General features: G+C 35.2%; 1 protein-coding gene across 4 annotated transcripts in view; it reads left to right on the top strand.

Annotated features, from left to right (window-relative positions):
* Window positions 1–568: 568 nt before the first annotated feature.
* Sf3b3 (splicing factor 3b subunit 3) overlaps window positions 569–24,496 on the top strand; it is an 83,003-nt gene continuing 59,075 nt past the window's right edge. For 2 of the 4 annotated variants that reach the window (XM_081746353.1, XM_081746352.1), the window contains exons 1-7: window positions 569–747; window positions 6,282–6,556; window positions 9,274–9,444; window positions 10,564–10,736; window positions 15,173–15,427; window positions 18,233–18,474; window positions 22,842–23,020. In XM_081746353.1, coding sequence (XP_081602479.1) covers window positions 6,331–6,556; window positions 9,274–9,444; window positions 10,564–10,736; window positions 15,173–15,427; window positions 18,233–18,474; window positions 22,842–23,020 — 1,246 coding nt within the window. In that variant the 5' untranslated portion in view covers window positions 569–747; window positions 6,282–6,330. The remainder of the gene's footprint in view (window positions 748–6,281; window positions 6,557–9,273; window positions 9,445–10,563; window positions 10,737–15,172; window positions 15,428–18,232; window positions 18,475–22,841; window positions 23,021–24,496) is intronic. The other 2 variants (XM_081746351.1, XM_081746350.1) reach the window with 2 other exon arrangements.

Genomic DNA, 24,496 nt, shown 5'->3' with positions numbered 1-24,496 from the left:
ATCGTTTCGGAATAAACTATTTTTGTCTGCTTTTTCCAAGTTTCCGACCACTGTGCGCCGCGAGTCGTGCTGCTCAGTGAGAAAACACCATAGTGGTTTCAATGATTTTTGTGTCCTTTAGAGTTTTGTTCCCGTAGGGAGAAGTTTGCGAAGACTGGTACGGAATGGCTTATGGGTCAACGTTACGCGTCAACGTCAAATTTACATTTTATTTTCCGATATTCAAGGGAGCCGGTCCTGGGGGGCCGAGGGGGCCCGGGCCCCTCTAAGCTCATGCGGGCCTCCTAGTGTGTTTATGAATATATATATATATATATATATATATATATCTTCTGCATCTGAATGCCCCCCCCCCATATTTACAGAGAAATCGGCGCCCTTGCCGATAGTCTGCATAGAATTAGTCATTGATTGGATTATTTGCTTTGCGTTGCGATCAGCAAAATTGTGCTAAATCTTTTCCGGAATGAAACCTTTTCTTTAGAAACCAATTACAAATTTTCAAAACCATGTATTGAAACACTGATACTCAACCGGAAGCGGAAATCGTACCTTTCAGCTCGTTGTGCTTCTCCGCCTCGTGGCGCAGTGGCGCTGCGTTCGTGTGGTTTTTGTTTGCTGTGCGTAAGATCAGCGTTGGTAATGTGGAAAATGGCTACGTGGTAAGCGAAAATGGAAGAAGACAAGATAATCGAATTTAATCCATTGTTCTTTTAATATTTAAAAGACATAAATCAGAGTATACAGGTAATTCCCCTTGAAACTATTTTTACATTTAATATATTACCTGAACGTTGTGCATATAAAATAAGGTAAAGCATTTATTTACCGGCATTTTAAGATTTTAATTATTGCAAAGAAAATAATTGCCCGCAGTTTCGAATTGTGTTATATATTTGTTGTACAGGTTAAATTTAACGACATCAGAGATTATAGTTCAGATGTTGAAGGTCTCATAATTGTGGCTTTATTCTTATATAGTGGTTTTGGCGTCGTATTCACACTAGTGGGGGTTTGCGTGGAATTCAAGGCTACAGAGTATTTTTTAAAAGGATAAAAGAATAAAAACATACTCTTGTCCTAGTTTTATAGTAAGTTTAGGTGAGGCAGAGTGGAGATACTGGAAACGTGGCAAGATTTTTTAGTTGATAAATCTTTATGTAATAAAGTACCTTATTACTCGTGAGTATCATAAGAACTAATACCGGTATTGTCTTAGTAGTTTACGATTTTTAAGATAGGTGGGACCATTATTTGGGAGTACAAATTAGGCCATAAGTTAACATCGTAGGAATTTCAAGTTGTGTAAATTCCTGTAGGGCACAACCACCGAGACCTCAGAAGTCGCGTATTCTCACTACTCCGCCCGTTTTTTTTTTTTTTTTTTTTTTTTTTTTAATATAACCTTCCCGTGCTATGCACATACGAGTGAGTCATGAGATCGTGCAGATTGATAATACTGTAGTATAAAAATACTTGAGAAAATTATTTCATATAGGAAAGCTCATCGAATATATTTATTGCCTAAGGTTCTGAAGATGTAATGTTGAGTTGAAGGGAACCAGCCCTTTTTTCGAAAACTTTTTAATTTCGCAAATTTCTGTTAATATTAGTCTAGGGTAACTACTTGCTTCATTGTATTTATATTCTTACATGATCTTTCGATAAGTACATATAGTCTCGACAGAATTTCTCATTTCGGTAGTAGTATACAACAGCTCCTCATTGTGTTCCGTACTCGAGGAGGATATAGTATACAACAGGTCCTCATCATTTCCCGAAGACTCACGAAGTTCAGTCTTTTACGGATTATTCATTGAGGACCTAGGAACTTGAAAATGGGGTAACAAAGCGACTTTCATTTACTTATCGACTGAAACTTGTACATGACATACTACCATTTCTGTACGTGGTGCAAGAGTTTGAACTATCCTCGAGTACGGTGCACTTTATGTGCGCCTCTGTAGTGCCCTTGTACTTTATATTTCACTATGTGTGTGTGGAAGGGGGGGAACTTGAACGCATATTGCATGTCTTGTGCTCGTGGATAGTTCTTACTGTTGCATTACGTACAAACGTGATGCTATTTCATGTAGAAGTTGTAATAGCACACATAAGAAACGCAGATCACGGTGTACTCATACTACTTATTCTAGTGTGAGTACAACATGATCCGGGTTTCTTATGTGTTCTATTACCACTTGTACATGACATACCACCATATCTGTACGTGGTGCAAGAACTATCCTCGAGGGTAGTAGTATACAACAGCTCCTCATCGTGTTCCGTACTCGAGGATAGTTCTTGCACCACGTACAGATATGGTGGTATGTCATGTACAATCCGCGGCAAAAAACCTGCAACATGGGCATATAAGTTTATTGTGAAATGACGAAGTCTTTTCCTCCAAAATAAGTATGCACGGGAGGAGGCCGAGGTTTATTCTGGCGTGATTCGTTCCACTTAAGCGTTATGTTCATTCCCTGAGCTGTTAGGCGTAGTTTCACAATAAACTTACATCCTCATGTTGCAGGTTTTTTTGCCGCGGATTGTACAAGTGGTAATAGAACACATAAGAAACCCGGATCATGTACTCACACTAGAATAAGTAGTATGAGTACACCGTGATCTGCGTTTCTTATGTGTGCCATTTCTACATGTAGCCATTTTTATTCCATTCTTAGACACAAATCAATTAGGGCCTGCGTTTTCCATAGTTCAACTCATTTTCCGAGGAAAATACGAGGGCATTTTTTTTAAACCTCCGTTAAGTCACCAGAGGAGTTACTTGAAATGATGAAAGTCAAATAAACCAAATCTGTTCATTAGAGGTTTTCACACATACCCCATGTGAAAACAGACTCTGCCGTTCTATCATTGTACAGAAACGAGTGTGAAAATCTATCGAATCACCTGCCAAGTGTGAAGTATGTGATGCAATTTGATTTCTCCAGATCCCTGAAATTACAGGAAAGCAGTCACGATACCATAGTCTAACCCTTTTACAAACGACATGGGTTCATCAAAATTGTTTTCCGACACGCTCTCGTGTACGAGGTAAGTCTTTCTTTACACACTGTAACATTTGTCTGTATTTGTGTGCAAGGTGATTCCTGTCATAAGCCTTAACTCGACGATGAATTGCGGCTGTATTAGGCGCTTTCCTTTGGAGGAATTTATATCATATAGTTCACCTTTGCAAGGCGCTTTAATTGCACTCGATACGGTTTCACGCTTACTACACAGTCATTTAACATCTGTCTGTCTGTGTCTTTTGGTGGTGAACAAATTTTGCTAATTTGCGCTTCGCCATAATTGCTCTTCGTTATCAAATATTTATTTATTTATTTATTTTTTGTTCTATTTCATCATTAAATACGCATGTATCTATAGTTGTATTACTACGCTAAAGTAGTACTTTTAAGTGTTGCCAGCTCTGTGTTAGTGTTAGTTAAAAAGACGCAAGTACGATTCACAAAGTATTAGCTTGTGTTATCACTGTGATGGGGGCCGCTAGGGCTCATTGGTAGAGGTGCGTCGGATCACTGGTTCGATTCAAGTTCGTCCAAAGTGGGCTTTGTGGTGGACAAATCGTGTTGTGAGGGTTCTCTTCCCACCCGTTTCTTAATTCCACCAGGGCTCTATCATGGTTACGCAGTTAGCGTATGAGTCTTTGCCGTGGGAGACCCGTGTTCAATTCCCGACTGGAGCTCCTGTGGTTTGGATCCCACATTAAGGTGTAGGTCAACGTCTCATATAAGCTCGCTGCTGAAAGGGATGAAAAACTGAAAACCAAATCAAATTACTGGCACAATTTTATTCTTTCATCAGTTCCTTCAGCCTCGAAGCAGGGTTGATTGATTTAAATCAAATTTATTTTGGTTGAAACGAATAAAATGCTATAGTACTCGCGCTGAGTCGTGAAGCTTGGGCTCTAAACCAATCAGAGAAATATTTTGCTTGAGCTCCGATATATCGGAAAACTTCGGTACAATTCGTAGAGCCGCTTTCCGAGCGCACACTTGGGAAAATGTCGAACAGCTGAAATTCACCAACAATGTTGCCAAACTTTGAAGACATAGTAAACGAGTATATAGAAAAGGCATTTAAAAATTGCCAATAATAACACTGCACAACAATAACTACCGTAACAACTATTCTAAAATGGTAACAATAGCACAAATAGTAACAACGAAAATATAACGCAACAAAAACAATTAACAAAACGGAACTTGACGCCAATCCGACAACACTGTACTCTCGGGAGATGTTTTCTGTGTAGCGCGAGAGAAGACACTGACAAAATTTAATGGGTGAGGGTTGACGACTGGAACACACCCTCGCGTTCTATTGGGTGGTGAAATCGGTAGATCTAGGTCAAGCTTCACGACTCGGCGCGAGTACTATAGTTTTCTGAACATTCTGGGATACCAGGGTGGAAAAAATATTTTTAAAAAAAATGTTGATTTTTTTTATTTAAATATTTTTTTTAAATTTAGATCAAATCTATCTTCTCGTATATAATACAAGTAGCGAATTGAAGAAAAACCATTAGGAATTAAATGTTAATTATGCTATTTAAGTGAAAATATTGGGGTTGAATTTTAAATTAATCCCTACTAATCGTTAACCTATGTCAATCCCAAACAATGTTTCTTAAGCATTAAGGAAAAAGTATAGCATCGTTTATCAACACACTTTTTTCTTCACAAAAGTTACTGATATTTGGCACGGGCATATTTTGAAAAAATCAGAACTAGCTTGCGGCACGAAATCTGTATATAAAATACGTAAATTTCGCCTAAAGTTATCTGAAAAAAAAATTAAGTTTCGGAAAGGGGATCGGACCCCTTCTAAATGCGCCCCTGTTACCTGAGAACAAACAGATGTGCACACAATAATTTTCGTCTTAAATGTCGATGATGATTTTCCCGTTGGAATAGTTAACGATTTAAAAACCCTATGTTACGAAGAGAAAAAACGAAGATTCCTCTTTTACCCGTTCAAAACGGGGTTTTCCCTATCATCCTCTGCATGACACTCGTTTTCATACTGTGCTGTACATACATTTGAGTCTCATTGTATTATGATTATTATCTTCCATAATCGAAATAATAGAACAGAAATGGAATGTTACTTGTTTTCACTTTAAATTAGTTTATTTCGGAATATGATTTAAATCAATCCACCCTGTGGGATTCTAATCGAATGTAAGGTTGGGGCTCTCGTTTTAATCACTGTGATGACGAAATCTTAACTCGTTTTTTAGACTACAATTCATTTATCAAGAATTCTTATACTGTACTGATTTAATCATTCATTTTAGCGAACTTCGAGGAGAAAGCTTGAATCGATTTATTATTAGGTACTCAGTTTTTACTTCAGAGGGAGTTTTACATATAGTTGGCAATGCACATCATAGCCTTTTAGCCGTAACTGGAACGTTTACATATATACATATAACGGTCTGGTCCTTCTGAGATGAATTTTTGAATGTAGATCCTACCTCAAACTTGGTTTTTGTCACTTTGAAGTTTGTATCCTAAGAGGAAGGGGTTCAAATTTATGTCAACAAAATACTCTCAGGAGTCGTTCAAACTAGGAAAATGAAACGTGGTAAACTCCATTAAAAATAATTGGACACAAGTCTCAGCTTTCTCAAAAATTCTACCTAAATTTTGAGCATAGTAACATATTACCTGAGCTGGGTAGTTTCAGTGATTGCAAAAGTATCTCAGCTGAAAAGTCAGTGGTACATGAGAAAATAATTTTTTCCGGTTACTGTGTATATTCGAATAACCATCCTAAAAGGTTCTATTAAACTGTTCTTAAGGACGAAATTATTATTTTGACAGTCTTTAAGTAAAACGTTTGTTCCCTTTTCCTTCGTCATCCTGTCTCTCGTACACAAACAGTTCCTATCAGTCCATCCAGACAAATAAAGAAATAAGCGCTTTTATTTTTTAATAGTTACAGTAGACACATAAGCAGAATAAGGCATGGTAATACATCTCTCCAAATGTCAATCCCGTTTCCTACTTTGTTTCGATTATACTTTGAAAATTACTAACAGCTTTTTTAAAGGTGCAGTCGTTACCAGAAGTGCGACTTGCCCAGTACATATCCTCTTGTATTAATCTTGAAACTCGGGAGCAATATGAGAGTAGTTTTGTGGGGTATAGAACAAACAATTTAGTGGATGGACGTGAAAGGTGCGTACCACTGCGTAGCCTATTGTGGATTATTAATGTGAAAAATTTTATTTTTCTTTCTAATTACAGATTTTGCAAGGCATGAGTTTGTTGTACTGATACATTTAAGGAATCCATCATGTTCCTCTATAACTTGACGTTGCAGAGGGCGACTGGAATCACCCATGCAGTGCATGGGAATTTCAGTGCTAGTAAGATGCAAGAAATTCTTGTATCAAGGGGGAAGACGTTAGAGTTGTTGCGTCCGGACCCTAACACAGGAAAAGTTCACACATTGCTGACTGTGGAAGTTTTTGGTATAGTACGTTCTTTGATGGCATTTCGCTTAACTGGTGGAACCAAAGGTAAGATTTATTTTCCTAAATATACCATTGATTGTGTGTGTCTATGTCTAAAGTTAGAAAATGGTTTGTGCATTTTGTATAATGTAGAAGCTAAACATGCTTTTTTTTTTTTTTTAACTGTCTATACTTCCGAAAAAAAAAAAAAACTTATTGATGTGTTGTCAAATCCTGCACTAAGTACTTAGAAAATCTACGATTCAGATAGGAATGTGGCCAGTATTTTAGACGGTGCCGAAGGGGTCCGTCCATGTCCAGAGAACCAAAGAAAAAATAATTGATTGCTTGGCCGTTTTTTGATGAAATTATCTTTTGTGAATTTCTACATGATTATCGAGTCCAAAAATAGATTCAATTTTTTATAGTTTTCTCAACTCCAATGTAAGCCATTCTTGTTTAACATGTGTTAATTGATGCGTTTGTACGAGTTTCCGTTAACTTATATTACTCAGAACTGATGAACCTTAGGTTGATGACAAGCCATTTCATGCAGGAAAGAACAGCCACCTTACGTCCAATACATGTTTAATGAAATTTGTATGGAAAATAGTCCGAATCCACCAAAACAATTGATACTGAAATTAACAAATTTATAATGTTCTAGGGCATATCCCAAGAAGGAATGTAATCTTAGGCTTAATTGTTTGGGAGTGTGTATCTACCTAAATGTACTAAATGGGAGATTTAAAAAAAAAAAAAAAAAATCCTTCACAAATTACAATATGCAAAAACTGATTTTAAAAAAGAGGGAAAAAAAGTCAATTTGGACGCCTTGTATCTTTGTTGGAACGAAGTTTAAAAATCCGAAATTTTGATAGATGAACCCTCTATTATGTATTATACTACTGTACATGTAATTTGTGTAGGCGAATTTAAACTATTTTGCATACAAATTTCATTAAATATGTACTAAACATAAGATAGGCTGTTCTTTCCTAAATAACATTGTTTTTGTTTCATCGACTTAGGGTTTATTAGTTCTCTCCCTTCCTTTCTTTTCCTGTTGGAGAAATGATATACAAATGCTTATCGTTGACTTTCTTTAAATTATGTTGTTGTATCTTCAGACAATAAGCTAATACACTCTGGAATTTTAATAATTATTTCACACAATTTAAATTGTTTTCTGATCACTTAATCTGAATTCCTTGTATTTGCATGCTTATTAGTACATTTAGTTGGGCTGCTCTTGTACCAATTTAAGAGGTATTACGCTGATCATAACGAAAAGTCGGGAGTCTATATAAGAAACTAAAAAGGCGTGGCGAAAAGAGATGTAAAACTACTTGTCAAATAACATCGTATACAGACTACAGAACACCTATTTTCAGATCTTTCGAAACCTGTAAAAGAAACAACCAAGAATAAAATGGACTCTATCCTGAAAATAATTTTAAAAATATATCTAGATTGCGCGGAAGAAACAGTATAAGTCAAAAAAATAGGTTTTCAGGAGGTGATTTTTTATTTTACCAAGCATAAGTTTGTATCACTTATATTAACGGTACCAAGACACGATTATTAACTCACGTTTAGAATTTACTTATATCAAGTTAACCGGAGGTGCAGCATGACATTAGATCTCCAATTTTGACTGATCTCGTTTTGGCCAATTTCTGACGTATACTGTTTCTCCCGTTTAGTCAAGATATATATCCAGTATTGGCACAAGAACATTAAGATGATTTGGCAGTTCTTCGTCGCAACAGAAGAATGCACCACACAACTTCAGCCCGTCAGTTCACAACGTGCTGCACTATTATTTGACGTACAGTCAGCGGCCATTGATAAAGTGTGTTATTACTGTTTTACCATGGGAATCGATTCCTTCATTCTGCATGTACTTTAATTATGTTTATTCTCTGTGAGGAGAGCTCCAAGAGAGCCATAGATTGAAAGTAAAAGGAAGTTTCAGGAATCAAAATTAGTAAAATAATTGTTGTTTTTCATAATTTGCTTTGCTTAAACTATAAGTATGTGAGCTTATTGTATTAATCGTTTTTCCTACTTCGAACACCTGAGAATGAAAGCAACAACGGCTTTCGAAAGTATTTTCACTGTTATACGTTGACACCACATGGGTTAGTGAAGATGGGAACGTTAGGAAAGGAACCAGAACTACATTTTCCAAACATTAGAATTCGAGACAAAATTAGAAAAGATGATTCTGGAAGTACTTTCCTGTGTTCGTCCTTCTTGACCTAAGGAAAATTTATATGAATACATCAAAATATGGTTATCACTGTCTTCTTGTAGTAAAAGGAACATGGAAATTAGGAAAATAGAAGGGAAAGTGGGATCCTATGTAAGAGGGAGGGAGGGACTTCTAACATCGAAGAATGAGGAAAAGTCACTAAATATCTCCGTAATGTCACTATAGGGATCAAAAACATAGACACTTCAGGATTCAGTAAAGATAAGAGCTATTAAAGATAACGTGTGGGAAAAATGCTACAAATAATGCAAAGAAAGTGATGTTTCATTATTATTTTAAATTTCGTACTATCGAATTAAAAAATGCTCACGGACGCTTGTCCACCACCAACTCGCTTGTTACGGGATCGAACTACGGACCTCTAGTACTGAAGGTGAGCAATCTACCACTGAGTCACTGCATGAGTTCCAAGAATGGCAAAATTTACGTTTTCATTTCGCTTGTAGAGAGCCATTCTGGCATTTAATTTTATTATAAGTTTTGAAATAGTGTTTTGTTTTTTCAGATTACATTGTTGTTGGTTCTGACTCGGGGCGAATTGTTATTCTGGAATATATACCGTCGAAGAATATATTCGAAAAGGTTCATCAGGAAACATTTGGTAAAAGCGGATGCCGTAGAATAGTACCTGGCCAATACCTCGCCATTGATCCGAAAGGGAGAGCAGTAATGATTGGTATGTATATTATTTTTTTTCTTCTTATAAGTAAACCATTTATTGTGATACACCCTTTAACTTTGAAACTAGTGGGGGGAAGAAAGCTGAAATGTTGTACCATGCAAATTTCAGTAGGAGAAAATCGTTTGCCATGCTGTGATACCACAAAGTTAACAATGTTGCCATCCCAACATAAAATTGTTAGGTCATACCTGCGCTCTGAATTCTTCATTTTCTTGGGATATTGTGCTTTATTTATTTATTTATTTATTATTATTTTTTTTTAATGTGTCACGGACAGGTGCAAAAGACCTTATTGTCGACGTGCCCAGCCACACACTTTCAATCAATCATAGTGGAAGGGAGGGTTAAATACTTTGAAAGAATGAAACACTAGAAGACTGGATTCTCTCGTTAACCACTGATTTCACCAAGTTAAATGAAGTAGGTTCCTTGTAACTTCCAACTTCTGATGGTGAAAGTAAAGGACATAAAATAAAAACTAATTTATTTTTTATTTTTAAATCCTTAATAAAGCACTTTTTCCGTGCAATTTAATGTCATAAAATCAAATATAGTGCCGAATATGTAACTTAAAAAAAAAAGTCAATATATATAAATAGAGGAAAGCCCTTCTCAATCCAAATTAATGTCAGAAAAATATAGTGCCGGATATTTATGAATCTTGATTTAAAATAAATAAAACGATCGAAGAAGAGACTAAGGCGATGGCAACATAGAACCTTTTCACACATTATGCTATGAAATTTTTGCTTTCGTGATTGAAAGAGTATGTTACAGTATCTCATACCGATAGGCAAAGGTTATCAAGGTCAGAAGAAATTTGCAGCGTTTTAAATATGACTAGGACTGCACATATTAAGTATAAACAACTTCTACGGGAGCCCACGTGTCTGTTTTCATAGTAGTTATTTCTTTTTCTCCCTTAATTCCCATTCTACCAATGTGTCTCACATGCGTTTATCATCCTTGTGTAGTCCACAGGACAAATATAATTCCCTTTCATTAAATAAAGTTACAAGTTTTTATATAATATGCTCTATGTAACTTTTAAATATAATTTTGCATTATAATCGTAGTTTGCTTAATATACATCTGAGATTTTTGTTTCTGCAGGAGCTGTTGAGAAGCAGAAGTTAGTGTACATATTAAACAGAGATGCGCAAGCAAGATTAACGATTTCCTCACCTCTGGAGGCCCATAAGAGTAACACATTAGTTTATCACATGGTCGGAGTTGATGTCGGCTTCGAAAACCCAATGTTTGCCTGTTTGGAAATCGATTACGAGGTAATTCGTATAATTATTTTCAAGTGTCTTCAAGCTTCAACCCAAATCTTAATTCTTTTTTGCCGTATGGTATTTGTTCATATAGTCTATACTCTGGAAAACTATCTCGATTTACTGTTCAAGTAATTTCCTGAGTTGTTTCAGCCAAGTGTTTTTTGATACGTAGAACACTTAAGAACTTCAGAAAACTGTATTGTGGAATGTACTGTAGTTTAAACATGTAGGAAAGAGTATTTGCTCTCGTTGCCGACGTAGAAGTGTAGATTTGTTAAAAGATATGCCATTACTGAAGTGGAGATCATTGTGAAATGTTATGTGCGGTTTTGTTTAGAAGCAAGACCAATTAGTTTTACTAAACATGTATTTTGTTGTGGGATGCTGGTGTTAGATAAATTTGTTCACGAAGTTTTTTGGGCATATATCGAATGCGTACGAAGTTGGCACTAATTCCATTCACTTTTATTATTCAAGATTTCCTGAATAGCTAAAGGTGCTAGAGTCTTCTATTGTGTGCGAATGCTACTGAAAATTTAGTGGTAGTAGTCAGGGTTGGCTGGTTTAAACCAAGGTAATTTGCTGGTTTAAAAAAAAAGTGGTTTAAACCAAAAACCGAAAAATGTTCGTAAAAGTGTGTTTGTAAAAGCTTGATGAACACACATTTGTGGGTTATCGCGTGTCACTCCCGCATATTATTCGTATTATATTCAGACCTAAATTCCCCATTCATTATTCAAAGAGATTATACTACGAAAGCAACTTTTTTTTTTTTTTTTCTTTTTTAAGTTTATGAATGTTTCTTTTGTGATTTTTTATAGTTATTATTGTTATGCAATTGCAATCAAAGAAAAATTCTAAATATTGTTTCGTTTCAATGATGTTTACTATTGATAAAATACATCGAAATACCGTACTTTTTTGGGGGAGGGGGTCATAAAAACCCACGAGAGGCATTTACTGAAATCAGAAGTATCTTTGGTATCTATTTATGTATAAATGGGTCAGAGCCAAAGTGGACTCAAATAATTCTTATTTTTATTCACTTACTGATATGCAAATTAATTCGTTATATTTCTTTAACTTGGACTAATAAGAGTCGTAGTGAACTAACTTGGACTTAATTGGTTCTTCTGTACTCTGCAGTATTTTGAAATTGTCCATATATAATTCTGTATAATGGGATCACTTGTGCAACTGTTTACCTTTTTGTCCTTCCCAAATGACTTGACAATTATATTAACACTTATGTAAAGATCAGTACAACGTATCAGGAGTCCTTCATGAGTGGGTCGGCAGACGTATCGCATTTATGGCAAATTAGTCCCGGTTTCTAGTTCAAATGGAGGACAATTTGTTTCGGATGTAAGTCGAGAAACGGTCTGGACTCCGCTTTAAGCTTGTGAGCCCTTCCAGTATAACCCGCTTGTTGCTTAATAACACCAACGTGAAACAAACTTATTTCTCTCCATATGTGATATACATACACAGAGCAAATTATTTAAACCAAAAAACCTAGTTAAAAAAAAAAAAAAAAAAAGGTTTAAACCAAAAAAAGTTTTTTTCAGTAAATACCATAGTTTTTGCCAAACCTAGTAGTAGTAGTAGTAGTTTGATTTCATACCTTGTACGTTCCGTGCTGTATGGTACAAAGAGAATCGAGTGATCGAACTCATCCACGAGGATCCGCGCGAATCCATAAATGAATCCATTTTCTATCCACAGTAACTTTCTTCTGATTGTTATCTTTGAAACTTTGTAGTGAATGAAAACAGTCGTGGAGAGAATTCCATACGGAACTTTTCCTGGCCCTGACAAATTCACTTCCCTTCGCAAATTACCATGTATGTAGTATACTTTACAGTACATGATCATATAAACACATTCCCAATCGTTACTTTTTTTTTTTAAAGAGGGGAATTTGCTCCTAATCCCCTCAGTAATTCAAACACCGAGCACGAATGCTTAAATTTGCATTTATAAGTAACGTATTTATTGTGTACTACATACAGTTACTGCGTGAGTTGTAGGGAGCTAATTTGTGTGACCTCTCATTTGCGGACAAGTAATCATGTGTTATTTTTGTCTCCGTTATTCAGAGATTTTATTAGATGGTTAAAAGTGGTTGTGTTTATGTAGCTAAATGCTTAGTGTGCATGGATTCACTTGCGTAAATTAAGGTAAACTTGTGTAATATGGTTCATATCTTTTCGTGAGTTGCAGCGCCAGGGAGGTTGTTACATGCTAACATTTTTTTTCCCCTAGCTTCCTATCTTATTTAAGGTGGCCTTAATTTAAATATGAATTAAAGGAAATGTTGCTTGCTTTGTACGAAACTGCATGAGTATAAACGGGGCTTGCTTTGTTCTGTACTGGCATATTAATTTCACATAAGAAATGCGCTAATTCATGTTGTGCTTTGTGTCGTTATGAAGTTCCTCGTGACTATGTGTGCTTTTGCTGTTCTATAAATTTGTTTTATAATTACTGTAGATTGGTGATGGGTTTTTTGAGATGATGAATTTGAAATTATTTGATTACCATGATGATAAAAAGGGATCGACTGCCTGATCAAAATTACCCATCTCTTAGAATTCCTGGTTGTCTACATCGTGAATTTTGCTATTTCATTTGTTACTCGTGTATACGTTTGTGGAATTTCTTAAAAGCTAATTGCTTCGGTTATTTCACTTTCAATTCTTCTAAGGCCTTAGAAGATACACCAGACCCAATCGTCACTTTTTCTCCCTAGTTTATTAATATGTAAAAAACTAATCATATTACATAATTTATTTGTTCTAGAAATCTTAGACACAAAATTTCAGGATTATCAAACATTTGAAATTTCAGAATTATCATACATTTGAAATTAAATACAAAATCAGTACAGTACATATATATATATATATATATATATGTAGTTTGAAATAGCTCAGTTTAAGGGTTTTAGGACGAATCATTTTATATCTTGCAGAAAGAATGTCCTAATTTGTACAAGGGAACAACAATAAATGGTAGCATAATGCCATAAAACAGTAATCGGTAACAATAGATATCTTTACATTGTTATAATATTCTCATACAGGTGGGAATTTACGTTACCCAATATGATGGACTGAGCATCCTTCTACGCGAGGAAGTTCGCGACGATTACTCATAGGTTTTCTCTTTATTTCTGCTTTGGAAAGCAATACAGTCATACTATTAAAAAATTAAATATAAAAAAGGAACGTATCATCAAAGTGTACGACGCCATAGCTAGTTTAAACACTTCACAATGGAGAGTACAGAATTTTGTAATAACTAGACAGATAGAATTTTTTTTAAGGTTTTTTTTTTTCAATAATTTGAGGAAGACAAAGGACTGGATGGCTCTCAAATGAACACTTAATGTAGAACTGATTATGTATGATGGGCAAATACATAGTAAACTTGGAAAAGCTTGTCTGTTATTGATCCGTTACTAGTGTCGGATCTCAGAAGTTACTAGGTAGCTGAATAGCTGGTTCACGGATGCCAGGAGAGAATTCATGTTTGCTTTTCCTGATAATTTTCACTTGCTGTTATAAACTTAATATGTGATCACTTGAATCAAAATAATTTCTGTAAAAATATTTAAAGAAATTAATAAAAATAAAAGTTCCGAATCTAGTCATTCTTACTAAATTGCATTGCTAATAGGTTGGTGATCTCACATATGCAGATAAATGGATACATAATATCTAATACATGTGCGGAGAGTTACCGTTGATTTGCCTTAGGTGGATGCTTGAAGAGTATGTCTTCTGAGTTAGAACATCATTACTCCATAGTTTCTCTCTCATTTGCTTGTTGACTTGTATGGTACCAGTAAATGTATTTCAAGAAAAAAAAATTGAATGGGCTACGAGTGCTGCTGACTGTTTTTATTTTCATGAAATAGTTAAGCGATAAATTCGTTTCTAATATTTATGCATGCGGTGTTCAAACCTTCTTTACCGTCTCAGCAATAAATAGGATAGTTTCATTGTAGAAAGTGCTTCAATGAAGACATACTAATAGAGGTTGTTTAATATGTGCAGGGTTTCTTGCACCTGAAAAAGAAAGTGTATCGGGTTTTTCATTTAAATGCAGTTTGCAATGATTCAGAAGTTAGCATCAGCATCTAGTGACGTAGTCAAGGAAATGAAAAGTACCATGTGTTTGGAATGCAATCTGAAATTACATATTTGCTGTTAGATTGAAGACAGAATACCTAGATCGTGTTTATTTCTTCAATTCTATTAAATGCATTTTTGTGTACTTGAATTTTTGTTTTCTAGTTGATTATTGGCAATTGCACACATACACATGATCTTTTTAAGTCACTTTCCGCATTACTCTGTGAAGCTAAATTATAAGTTACGTAATTTGTAAAATATTGAGCTTCTATTCTGATAACTAAAAAAAGAAAAGTTTTACAGGAAGCTGATACGGATCCTACAGGGGAAGCTGCACAGAAAACTCAACAGACTTTAACGTTTTATGAACTGGACCTTGGCTTAAATCACGTCGTGAGAAAATACAGTGAGCCATTAGAAGAACATGCTAATTTTCTTATGTCTGTTCCTGGTGGAAATGATGGACCTAGTGGTGTTCTGATTTGTTCAGAAAATTACCTTACATATAAGAATTTAGGTGATCAGCATGATATTCGATGTCCCATTCCTAGGCGACGTGTAAGTATTACTGAGAGTAATTTATGATATTTCAAGAGTTATATTTAGATATTCAGGCCATTTTTAATAGTTGTACCATTGTAAGGTAAAAGGAACTGGCAGGGACTGTCATTTTATATCAGGGTTCTAAAAAAATCTTTTAAAAGGTTTAAATAATAATGTACTAAATGTTCAAATGAAAAGAGATACTTTGCCAGTGCAGTACATAGAGCTTCTTATGTTCATAGCTACAAAGAATGCACTGAGGTATCTCCAGTATTTGAGACAGTTTCAGATATTGGTCGTCAGAACAGTGCAAGATCAATTGTAGGTGTAGGCATCGTTGGGTGTTGCAGTTTTGTTTCACCCTGGTTTTAATCCTTCGACAGTAATTTAGTGAGTAGGTAGAATAATAATTACACATGTATTTTTACCACTTAATTTAGTGTGCTGTTAGTAGTATAGTGTGTTTTCATACAAGTCATTGAAGGTGGACATCTTCGTGTTCGCGAGTTCTTTGGGTCTTCATTCTTCTTCAGTTCTTTTCCTTATGTCAATTCTTTCCAATATTAATCACTTGCAGTATTGTTTTTCCTTCAGTGTATAGGGCATGTTAAACCGAAAGTTTATATTAAGGAAATCGTACGTTTACATCTCAGATGTGTTAATTCTAGGAATGCTGGAGAATGCGATGTTCAGACCGAAGATTCAATAACCATTACGAACGTTGTGAAATAAATTAACTTCAGCATATATCGATAAGAGGTTTGATATATATTAGCCAGACACAATGATTATTTAAAATTACCCGTATTCTATTTAGCTTTTTAGCTTTATCCTTAATTTTTTGTTACGATGCTATCTTCAAATACTGAAATGTATAGTTAAATTAGTGTTACGTTACATATATCGATCTATTATTTTTAAACTATGCTCATTCAGAGGTGGACTATATCTGTACGAGGATAGCAAAACACCACGTGGCCATTTTCTAAGTTTTAGCTCCTTTAGTTGGTTACACTGAGATTATTTGCTGGCAAAAGTTGATAATGGGTTAAGCGAAAGTTCCTTGTTTAGTAGTGTGTATTTAGTTATCACCAGTGAACTGAAAGTGTTTTAAATTAAATTCAAAATCTTGTAATTTGGCCTGCTGTAAAAATGTACATACCATGTGTTGCTATCCTCAGAAAGGAAAGGAAGTGAGAGTAGAAGAAAGAACTCTTAATTGATTCTTACAAAGAAATCAAGTTTTTGTATAATTCATGTATAACTGCACAATAATAGTTCTTGCATTAAGCTATTACTGTTGAATTAACTACGTTCGTAACAGCATTGTAGTAACTACTGCACTATCATAGTTATGTGCGGTTGTGGCAAATTTCGGAACTAAAGCAAGTGAATAGAACAGGCACAGCAGCTAAACGGCAAATCATCTAAAATTTAGGACTTGTGCCTTTGGGTCTTATGACCGTTACCAGGTAGAAGCACACATTTTCTCCTTTCGATCTTGCTTCGTAAAGAAATTGGGGAACTGTTTGCATTAGGAAGTAGCAAATTCCGATTATGAAAACTAAAACGTGATAACAATCGTAATGTACAGATATTTACAAATGATATTTAAACTAAGTAAATAAACTTGAGCACGAAATGATGTAGGTAGCTTGTGAATCTAAGTAGAGGCGAAAGAAGGATAAGCGAAAGATACAATAAGATCTTGAAGGCCTAGAACCCGCACACTGCACAATGAATTAATTGAACTAAACAGCAGCAGACTAAAATGTAGGCCCTCTGTGTGGCAAAATGAGTCACAAGGTCTGCTTTTCTTTCTATACATATACGTACATTTAGATATTTTCAGCTCGTGCGATTGAACTGGAAGCAGCCGGTAACACGTTGCTCGTAGTTGTCAATGGTGATATCACTTTTGGACCTCAGCCACTTGTCCTCAGTCAGGTCCGCATCTCCCTCGGTATGCAATTTTGAAATGTATGCGGCATTATTTATTCGAAATGTTAAGTCACTCGAGCCTATATATGAAACTAGCGTAATTTCTTTGTTTCAGAGAGTATTTTTTCCCCCCTAAGGATTATCGATCCATTTTCCTTAGATTTATTTCCACACGTTTTCTGCAGAAATAGAAGCAGTTTTTGTTTTATTTTATTTATCACTTTCATTCCAAAGTTCTTAATACACCGTGTTTCAAAAAGAATGACCTGATTTTGGACAGTAATAATTACGGACCATGGGACGCGCTGACAAGGAAATGAGTGTTGTTTGAATGGGTTTGTCCTAGTTTCAGAAAATCACCGTTAGATGTCAGTCAATACGTCTTTTGAATTTGCAGTCAGTCAAAAGTAAGATGGCGTCCGCTCAACAGAAAGCGTTTTGTGTGCTGCAGTTTGCAAAGACTGAGTTAGTGATTCGGTCCAGCGTGCTTTTCGTCGGCGTTTTGGTATTGATCCGCCTGCGCCCGAAAACATCGCCAATTTGAAGAGAGGATGCTTGTGCAAAGGTAAGAGTCCTGGTCGGCATCGCACTTCCGAAATTTATGACAAATTTAGCTATCATCTAATGTTCGTGCTGCTGCTGATGGACACACACAGCATTTGTAATAGCATAGCTAAAATTTGAAGATTTTGTGAGTATTTTGCAATTTATCCCATTTTTGTAGTATATTTTTATCAATACATACGAACTTTTAAAATTAGGTTATTCTTTATGAAACACCCTGAAGAAAGACTTTGTATAGAAATAATATAACCTCAATAAAAGTTACTTTAATACTGTGTTGTGTTTCAACGGAATTGATAAACTGCTTTCTTCCAGAATGATTTGGACGACCCTGAACGTGGAATGATTTTCGTTTGTTCAGCAACGCACAAAACAAAATCAATGTTTTTCTTCTTGGCACAGACCGAACAGGGTGATATATTTAAGATTACTTTGGAAACAGATGAAGATATGGTTACAGAAATCAAGTTAAAATATTTCGATACAGTTCCTGTTGCATCTGCTATGTGTGTGTTGAAAACCGGATTTTTGTTCGTTGCATCTGAATTTGGAAATCAGTAAGTAAGGATTTTGTGTGCATATAATAAAATAGCGTATGGTATGGTCGTAAATGTTGTCAAATGTTTGGCTTCCCTTGAAGCGGGAGTAATTTCTGTTCAGTTTCCATTGATGCCGAATCTGTAAATCATGTTGGTATTGTCACTGTAAATTAGGGGGTGGCCAACCTTTTTAAGTTTCGGGATTACTTTTTATTTCAGAAATCACTGACGGTCTACTTGTCTCATGGTCATTATAGAGTAGTGGTGTCTATATTGAACACGACGTCCATAACCGTTTTTACAAATAAGACGGTTGGAGGCCCGCTACTTAAAAATCTTAAAAGATGTGTTTTTTAAAATTTCTTCCACATTATAAGGTCAGGTACAAGTTTGAATATTATTTTCAAAACTATGTAGATTTACGTAGAATATACTTGTTAAACCTTGTTACTATTTACTACCGTTATAAGTCAAATAAGGAGATACTATTTGGAACTTATATTTCCAAATTAATAATTGCTTCCCAGCAATTCCATACACCTTTTACCTTATATGGCGCATCTTTGTATTACATCCATTTATTTATAAACATAACCTTGGTAACGAGCATGGTTGCTATAGCAAATAAACTACAACGTGTCAACAGTTTCCTTCTCTAGCATCCGGAAAAAAAAAAATCGAAATTAATCATGACACTTGTATACTTCTCATAAATTGTAGCTATTGACAGATAACATTTTTGCCTAACATATTAAATAAAATAAGAGTAGTAAATTCATGTTATCGTTGTATCTTTCCACCCCCCCATTCATGACAATGATGCATTTTCAGGAATCTGAGAGCTTGACAATATTGACTTAAACAACAATTAGTTCTGTCTCAAAATCTTTCTATAATCGAAAAATATGCTTTCTGTAAATGCGTAGGAAAATATTTTGTTTGAAAGAAAGGAATGATTACAAACTTAAAAAGAAAAAAAGAAATATAACTTTTGTTACGAGTACAAGAATGGGTAGAAAACACATTTAAAACTTTTTATTTCACAAAACAGCTATAAAATGATTGCAGAGTGCAGAGTAGTGTTAAAATTTGAATAATGAACTATTTGAACAATTGTTGAATATTCGAATAATTTTCCCAGCTCGCGCCGTGTGAACTTTGTGGTGGACAAACACCGTGCTCGTGGGTTTTCTCGGGGTTCTCCCGTTTCCTCCCACTTTCTTCATCCCACCATTTCACTCATCTCTCATTATCACAGTCTCCTTTAGCCTAACCTGCATAACCGTGGGAAGTTAAACTTAATTTCATTTCATTTTCGAATAATTTTCTCAATACTAGCATAGAGGCTCTTATTTAAAGTTTATTCTTACTTTAAGCTATACAAAGTAAATAATGTGCTTTAAACTAGTTATTTTTAAAGGGATTAATTGGAATTGATAGTGCAAGAACATATCACCGCATGCTACCTCTCGTGAATTGCCGGTTGACGCGTTGGCCACCCCCTGCTAAGATAATCGGTATTAGATTATTTATCAATCACATATCTAATGCTAAACGTCATTTGAGTTTAAAAAAAAGTAAGATTTCGCAATATGTTGCCAGTATCAAATACTAATATACACCGACTTATTACTGAATTGTAATCACTTCCCTGTATAGTAGATTTGACATTGTTTCCACGTGAATTTTGTGAAAACGTAATGCGCATCTTTGTTAGTGCACAGCTACTAGTGAATGTAGTTACGTGCTTTTTTCTGGTGGTGGGAGTGCTGATACATTTTTTTCTGAGGTATTATTTCTGTAACCTTTCTTGAATTTTTGTACAGTATGTACGAAGTGATTTTTCCAGTTTCAACTATTTGAAGACTGGAACAACAGTATTCAGATATTATATGCACTTAGAAGGTAATATGATCACTTTGCAAATTTCTTCTATTTGGGTAGATTTTGACGCGCTCAAACCATTAAAAATCCCTCTTAAACGAAAGAAAAGGAGAGTGATATTAAGACCGCAAGCCCGACATTTCCTCTAAATCACACTTCGAACAATTGTAATATTTTCCAGTGAATGTAAAATGGGATTCTCTAAGTCATCTCGAGACGGACATATTATTCATTGATGTGCATCAGGGTAATAGTTTCACTGAAATACTGGAAGTTTTGTTGTTCTCATGAGCCACGATTTTTGCTTAATTCATGGATGTGTGTGTGCGTGTGGCAGAAATCCATAAGGCCTTCGTGCATGGTGTCAACACTGTAGGCCTGTGTTTGGTGGTTGTAGACAGTTGTATGAATGGTGTCCGCCATCGCATTCACGATCTCGAGGCGGACTATATCTCACCATGCTGCATTCTTCCAGCCTTCCACTCCCCAGCTGATTATGGTATCTTCCGAAATCACAGGGCATCTAGCTATTACATATATCTGCGCGAGAATGGATTGAAGAGTGGATTTACAGAATGTTACATGGTCTCCGAACACTGGATTTCAACTATAATTAGCACATATGGGGCACCATAAAATGTTTCACATAATCTCTGGAGACTTTTCCCCCATCCGTACAGAAGACTACGTTATATGCGGTTTGGTTGGCCATGCAAGCGGGCAGCTGCTTGTGTTTTACATCTTTACCAATTTTGTTTGTGATACAAATTGCTTAAGAATCGAAGCAAAACTACAATCTTAATGATAACAATCGTGGGAAAAAAAAAAAAAAAAAGATTACGATGAAGTTAAACTTTCTATTAACGAAAATTTTTCAGATACCTGAAGTTTGTAGCCCCTTTTTGTTTTTGGCATAAGTCTAATGGTGTCCACACGAAAACCTTATGTGAGCAATCGTGAACAAATTATGAACGAACCATCTTTAAGAGTCTACGGTCGTTGACGATGGATACCCAACCCCTTCCACTACGATTTATTTTCTGAATTCTAATAATTGAAGTATAAGTTATAGAAGTGTATGATAGATGGTTTATCATTATTTAACGTTCAAAACATCAATATAGTAACCCTACGTGATGCTACAATAGTTTAAATTTTATGACTAGTGTAGCTCGTGCGATTTGGCACTGGAAGGCCATAACGAGCCAGACTCATTTCAGTGCAAGAGGTTAAGATGATACAGATAACACACACATGTCACTTTTCCGGTAGTTGCGATTTTTTCTAACAGTTTACATTCTGTGGGAGACTCGGGTTCGATTCCCGGCGGGAGCTTGTTCGGATTCCACGTTCATCAGTAGGTCCCGTCTTATACAGCCTCGCTGCTGAAAAGGACGTTAAACTCCAAATCAACTCAATTCGTTTACATCGTGAAACTCACTGACGTTCAGTTTTTCACTGGCTCCTTTTTGATGCAATCACTGATATTCCTACCACGTTTTAATACCATACTGGCGTGTGCCAGATCAACAGTCCATCAGAAAAGTACATTTGGACTTTTGCGTAAGTGTTCTCAGATTTCTTCCCCAAATTCTTACTTGTCTCTGAAAGAAATGGGAAGACAGGGTGTCTATCGGTCACGAATGTCATGAAATCGGAAAACGGTCATAAAAGTCAAGAAATTTAGCTTTAGGGTCACGATTATTATTATTATTATTATTTTTTAATCTGTACAAATGTAAATACAGATTTGAAAATTTTGTTCTATAAAACGTCAAAATTAACCACCAGAAATGTCTATAGTCGACTTTAGACGTTATCAGATGCGCAAGCAAACCACGCTTCTACCGCAAGGATGAAAATTCGGCCTAATTAGCATCCAAATTCGCTCTTGAGTGTGTTATGAAATTTTATGATTTGGTAAAGAAAAGGTCACGAAATTTCATTTTGGAATTTATGACTCTATCCACAAACCACAATTGGAGCGTAAATCATCCATAACAGTTCTGTTCATCCGTTTCTTGTACACCTTTATTATTATTATTATTATTATTTTAGTTTCATTTTTATGTATTTTTAAGCGTGTAAGGAACGTTTATAACATTTTCATATTCCCAGAAGCCATGGGAATATGGCGGTCAGTGTTAGAAATAAAGTAAAAGTGGGTTCCAAGATGGGATGTCTCCTTATGACAGTGTAGACAAACAAATTAGCTTCGTGTTCCAGTCACTATAATATTTTCGTCTATCTTCTGCAGCCTTTTTCAAACAGTTAAAAAGAAATAAGTTATATTAAACTAATGGAAAAGCATAGTCTAGCATAACGTTTATTAGTCTTTTGTACGATTGATTACCATGAAATGATGATGTAATTTTATCCGTGTTTCAGCTGAAACATTTGTGACGAAAGAATCAAGACTGATGTATATATTTAGTTTAGTAAATAATGAACTTGTTTGTCATTCTTTTTATAAACGAAACTTCATTATTTTGTAATTTCAGTTATTTATATCAGATAGCACATCTTGGTGATGATGATGATGAACCAGAATTCAGTTCTGCGATGCCATTGGAAGAAGGAGATACATTTTTCTTTGCACCTCGACCGTTGCGTAATCTCGTATTAGTTGATGAGCTTGACTCGTTGTCACCTATATTGGCCTGTCAGGTTGCTGACTTGGGTAAGGATGTAGTTTAAAAAAATCATTTTCCGTTTGAATTGAATATAATTATAAAAGAGTAATTTAGTATATAAAATAGTAATTAAGGTAGTTTTAATCATAAGTAAGCCATTTACTTTGTTGATTGCGCCTGTACGAGTTTTTCTGTACGGTTTCAACCACTTGTTCTATGGCCTTATTCACGAGATTAAGTTACATGAAGATCACTTTATCAAGAACAACTGTTGAGGAACTATTTCAAAATAGGTAAATTGATCGCACTTCGGAGCTTCTCAAATGCTTGTCAAGTTTCTTTCTCTGCAGCCAGTTTGAATATTTACTTACAAGACAATAAGTCAGACATTTTTAGTTCATGGTTCACACTGACTTTGAAAATTAGCGAAATGCTTTAAAATATGCCACGGACCAGAAATTGCTATATTTCACAGAAGAGTCAGGGAAAATACAATCAGCTTTCATGAAAATATTTCGAGTTCCTATTAATCGAGCAGTATTAATAAGTATTAGAGCTGCTCATAGATTTAAAAAAAATACCTCAAAGAATCAAACCAAAGAGTGTTAAAACGTAAGCTTTGAAAAATGAAACTAAATCAGAAAGAGATGCTATAGCAAGTTTAGTTCGCTGGTTGTAGATAATCAGAGATAGGCCAAATTATATTTACTTGGTTTGAGTGTATTCCAAATAACAGCGAGTTGGTCTCATAAGTATTTACAATAGGAAAGAAAGCTTTCTGTATTTATAAAATATTAGAGGGAAAGAAAAGTGTTGGACAGCTATGGACCTTATATATATATATATATATATATATATATGGTGCGGAAAAAGTCCGGAACGGTCCGATATCTCGCGAAGTATAAAGATCAGCAAAACAAAAATAACACGTGTTAAATAGTTTTGAAAAAGCTATGCAATGATACCCAACGCAACCCCGTATCCCTATCCCCTTCGGAGGTACGGGGGTAACTTCAACATTTTAAATGGGAATCTCTATTTCTTATTGCACATTTGGATTTTCCAGAAAAAGTGACAGTGATTTGACCCAAAATTGAAAACGGTGTCCGCAGATGGCGCTTGATTCGACACACAAAAAAAGACTGCACCAACACGTTACGAAAATGTGAATTGTCAGTCCTGTGCTCTGTGGCCGTACGGTTAGCGTATTAGATTGCAGAGTCAGAGGTTCTCAGTTCGATCCCCGTTCAAGGCAAACGTTTCTTCTTTTATTTCCCCAAATAAATTCCATACGTTTAAACTTTAATTAGTACTTTTTTGAAGTTACATAGAATACTAATTTCGATAATTGTTTTGCAAACTAGCTTTATGAAGTAGTACTTAGTAATAGGGTTATTAGGGTTATTTAGAACAAAAATAAACCATTTTTGTCACTATTTTTATTTTCTTGCGAAATAATAAATATGGACAATTACATTATTTTTATCGAAGTTAAAATATATGAATTAATTATCTGGGTATAA

The sequence above is a fragment of the Thermobia domestica genome, chromosome 18 (genome assembly GCF_964235325.1).
Source record: "Thermobia domestica chromosome 18, izTheDome1.hap1.1, whole genome shotgun sequence".
NCBI lineage: Eukaryota > Metazoa > Arthropoda > Insecta > Zygentoma > Lepismatidae > Thermobia > Thermobia domestica.
Note: the sequence above shows the minus strand (reverse complement) of the source record. Positions and strands in the feature narration are given on the sequence as shown.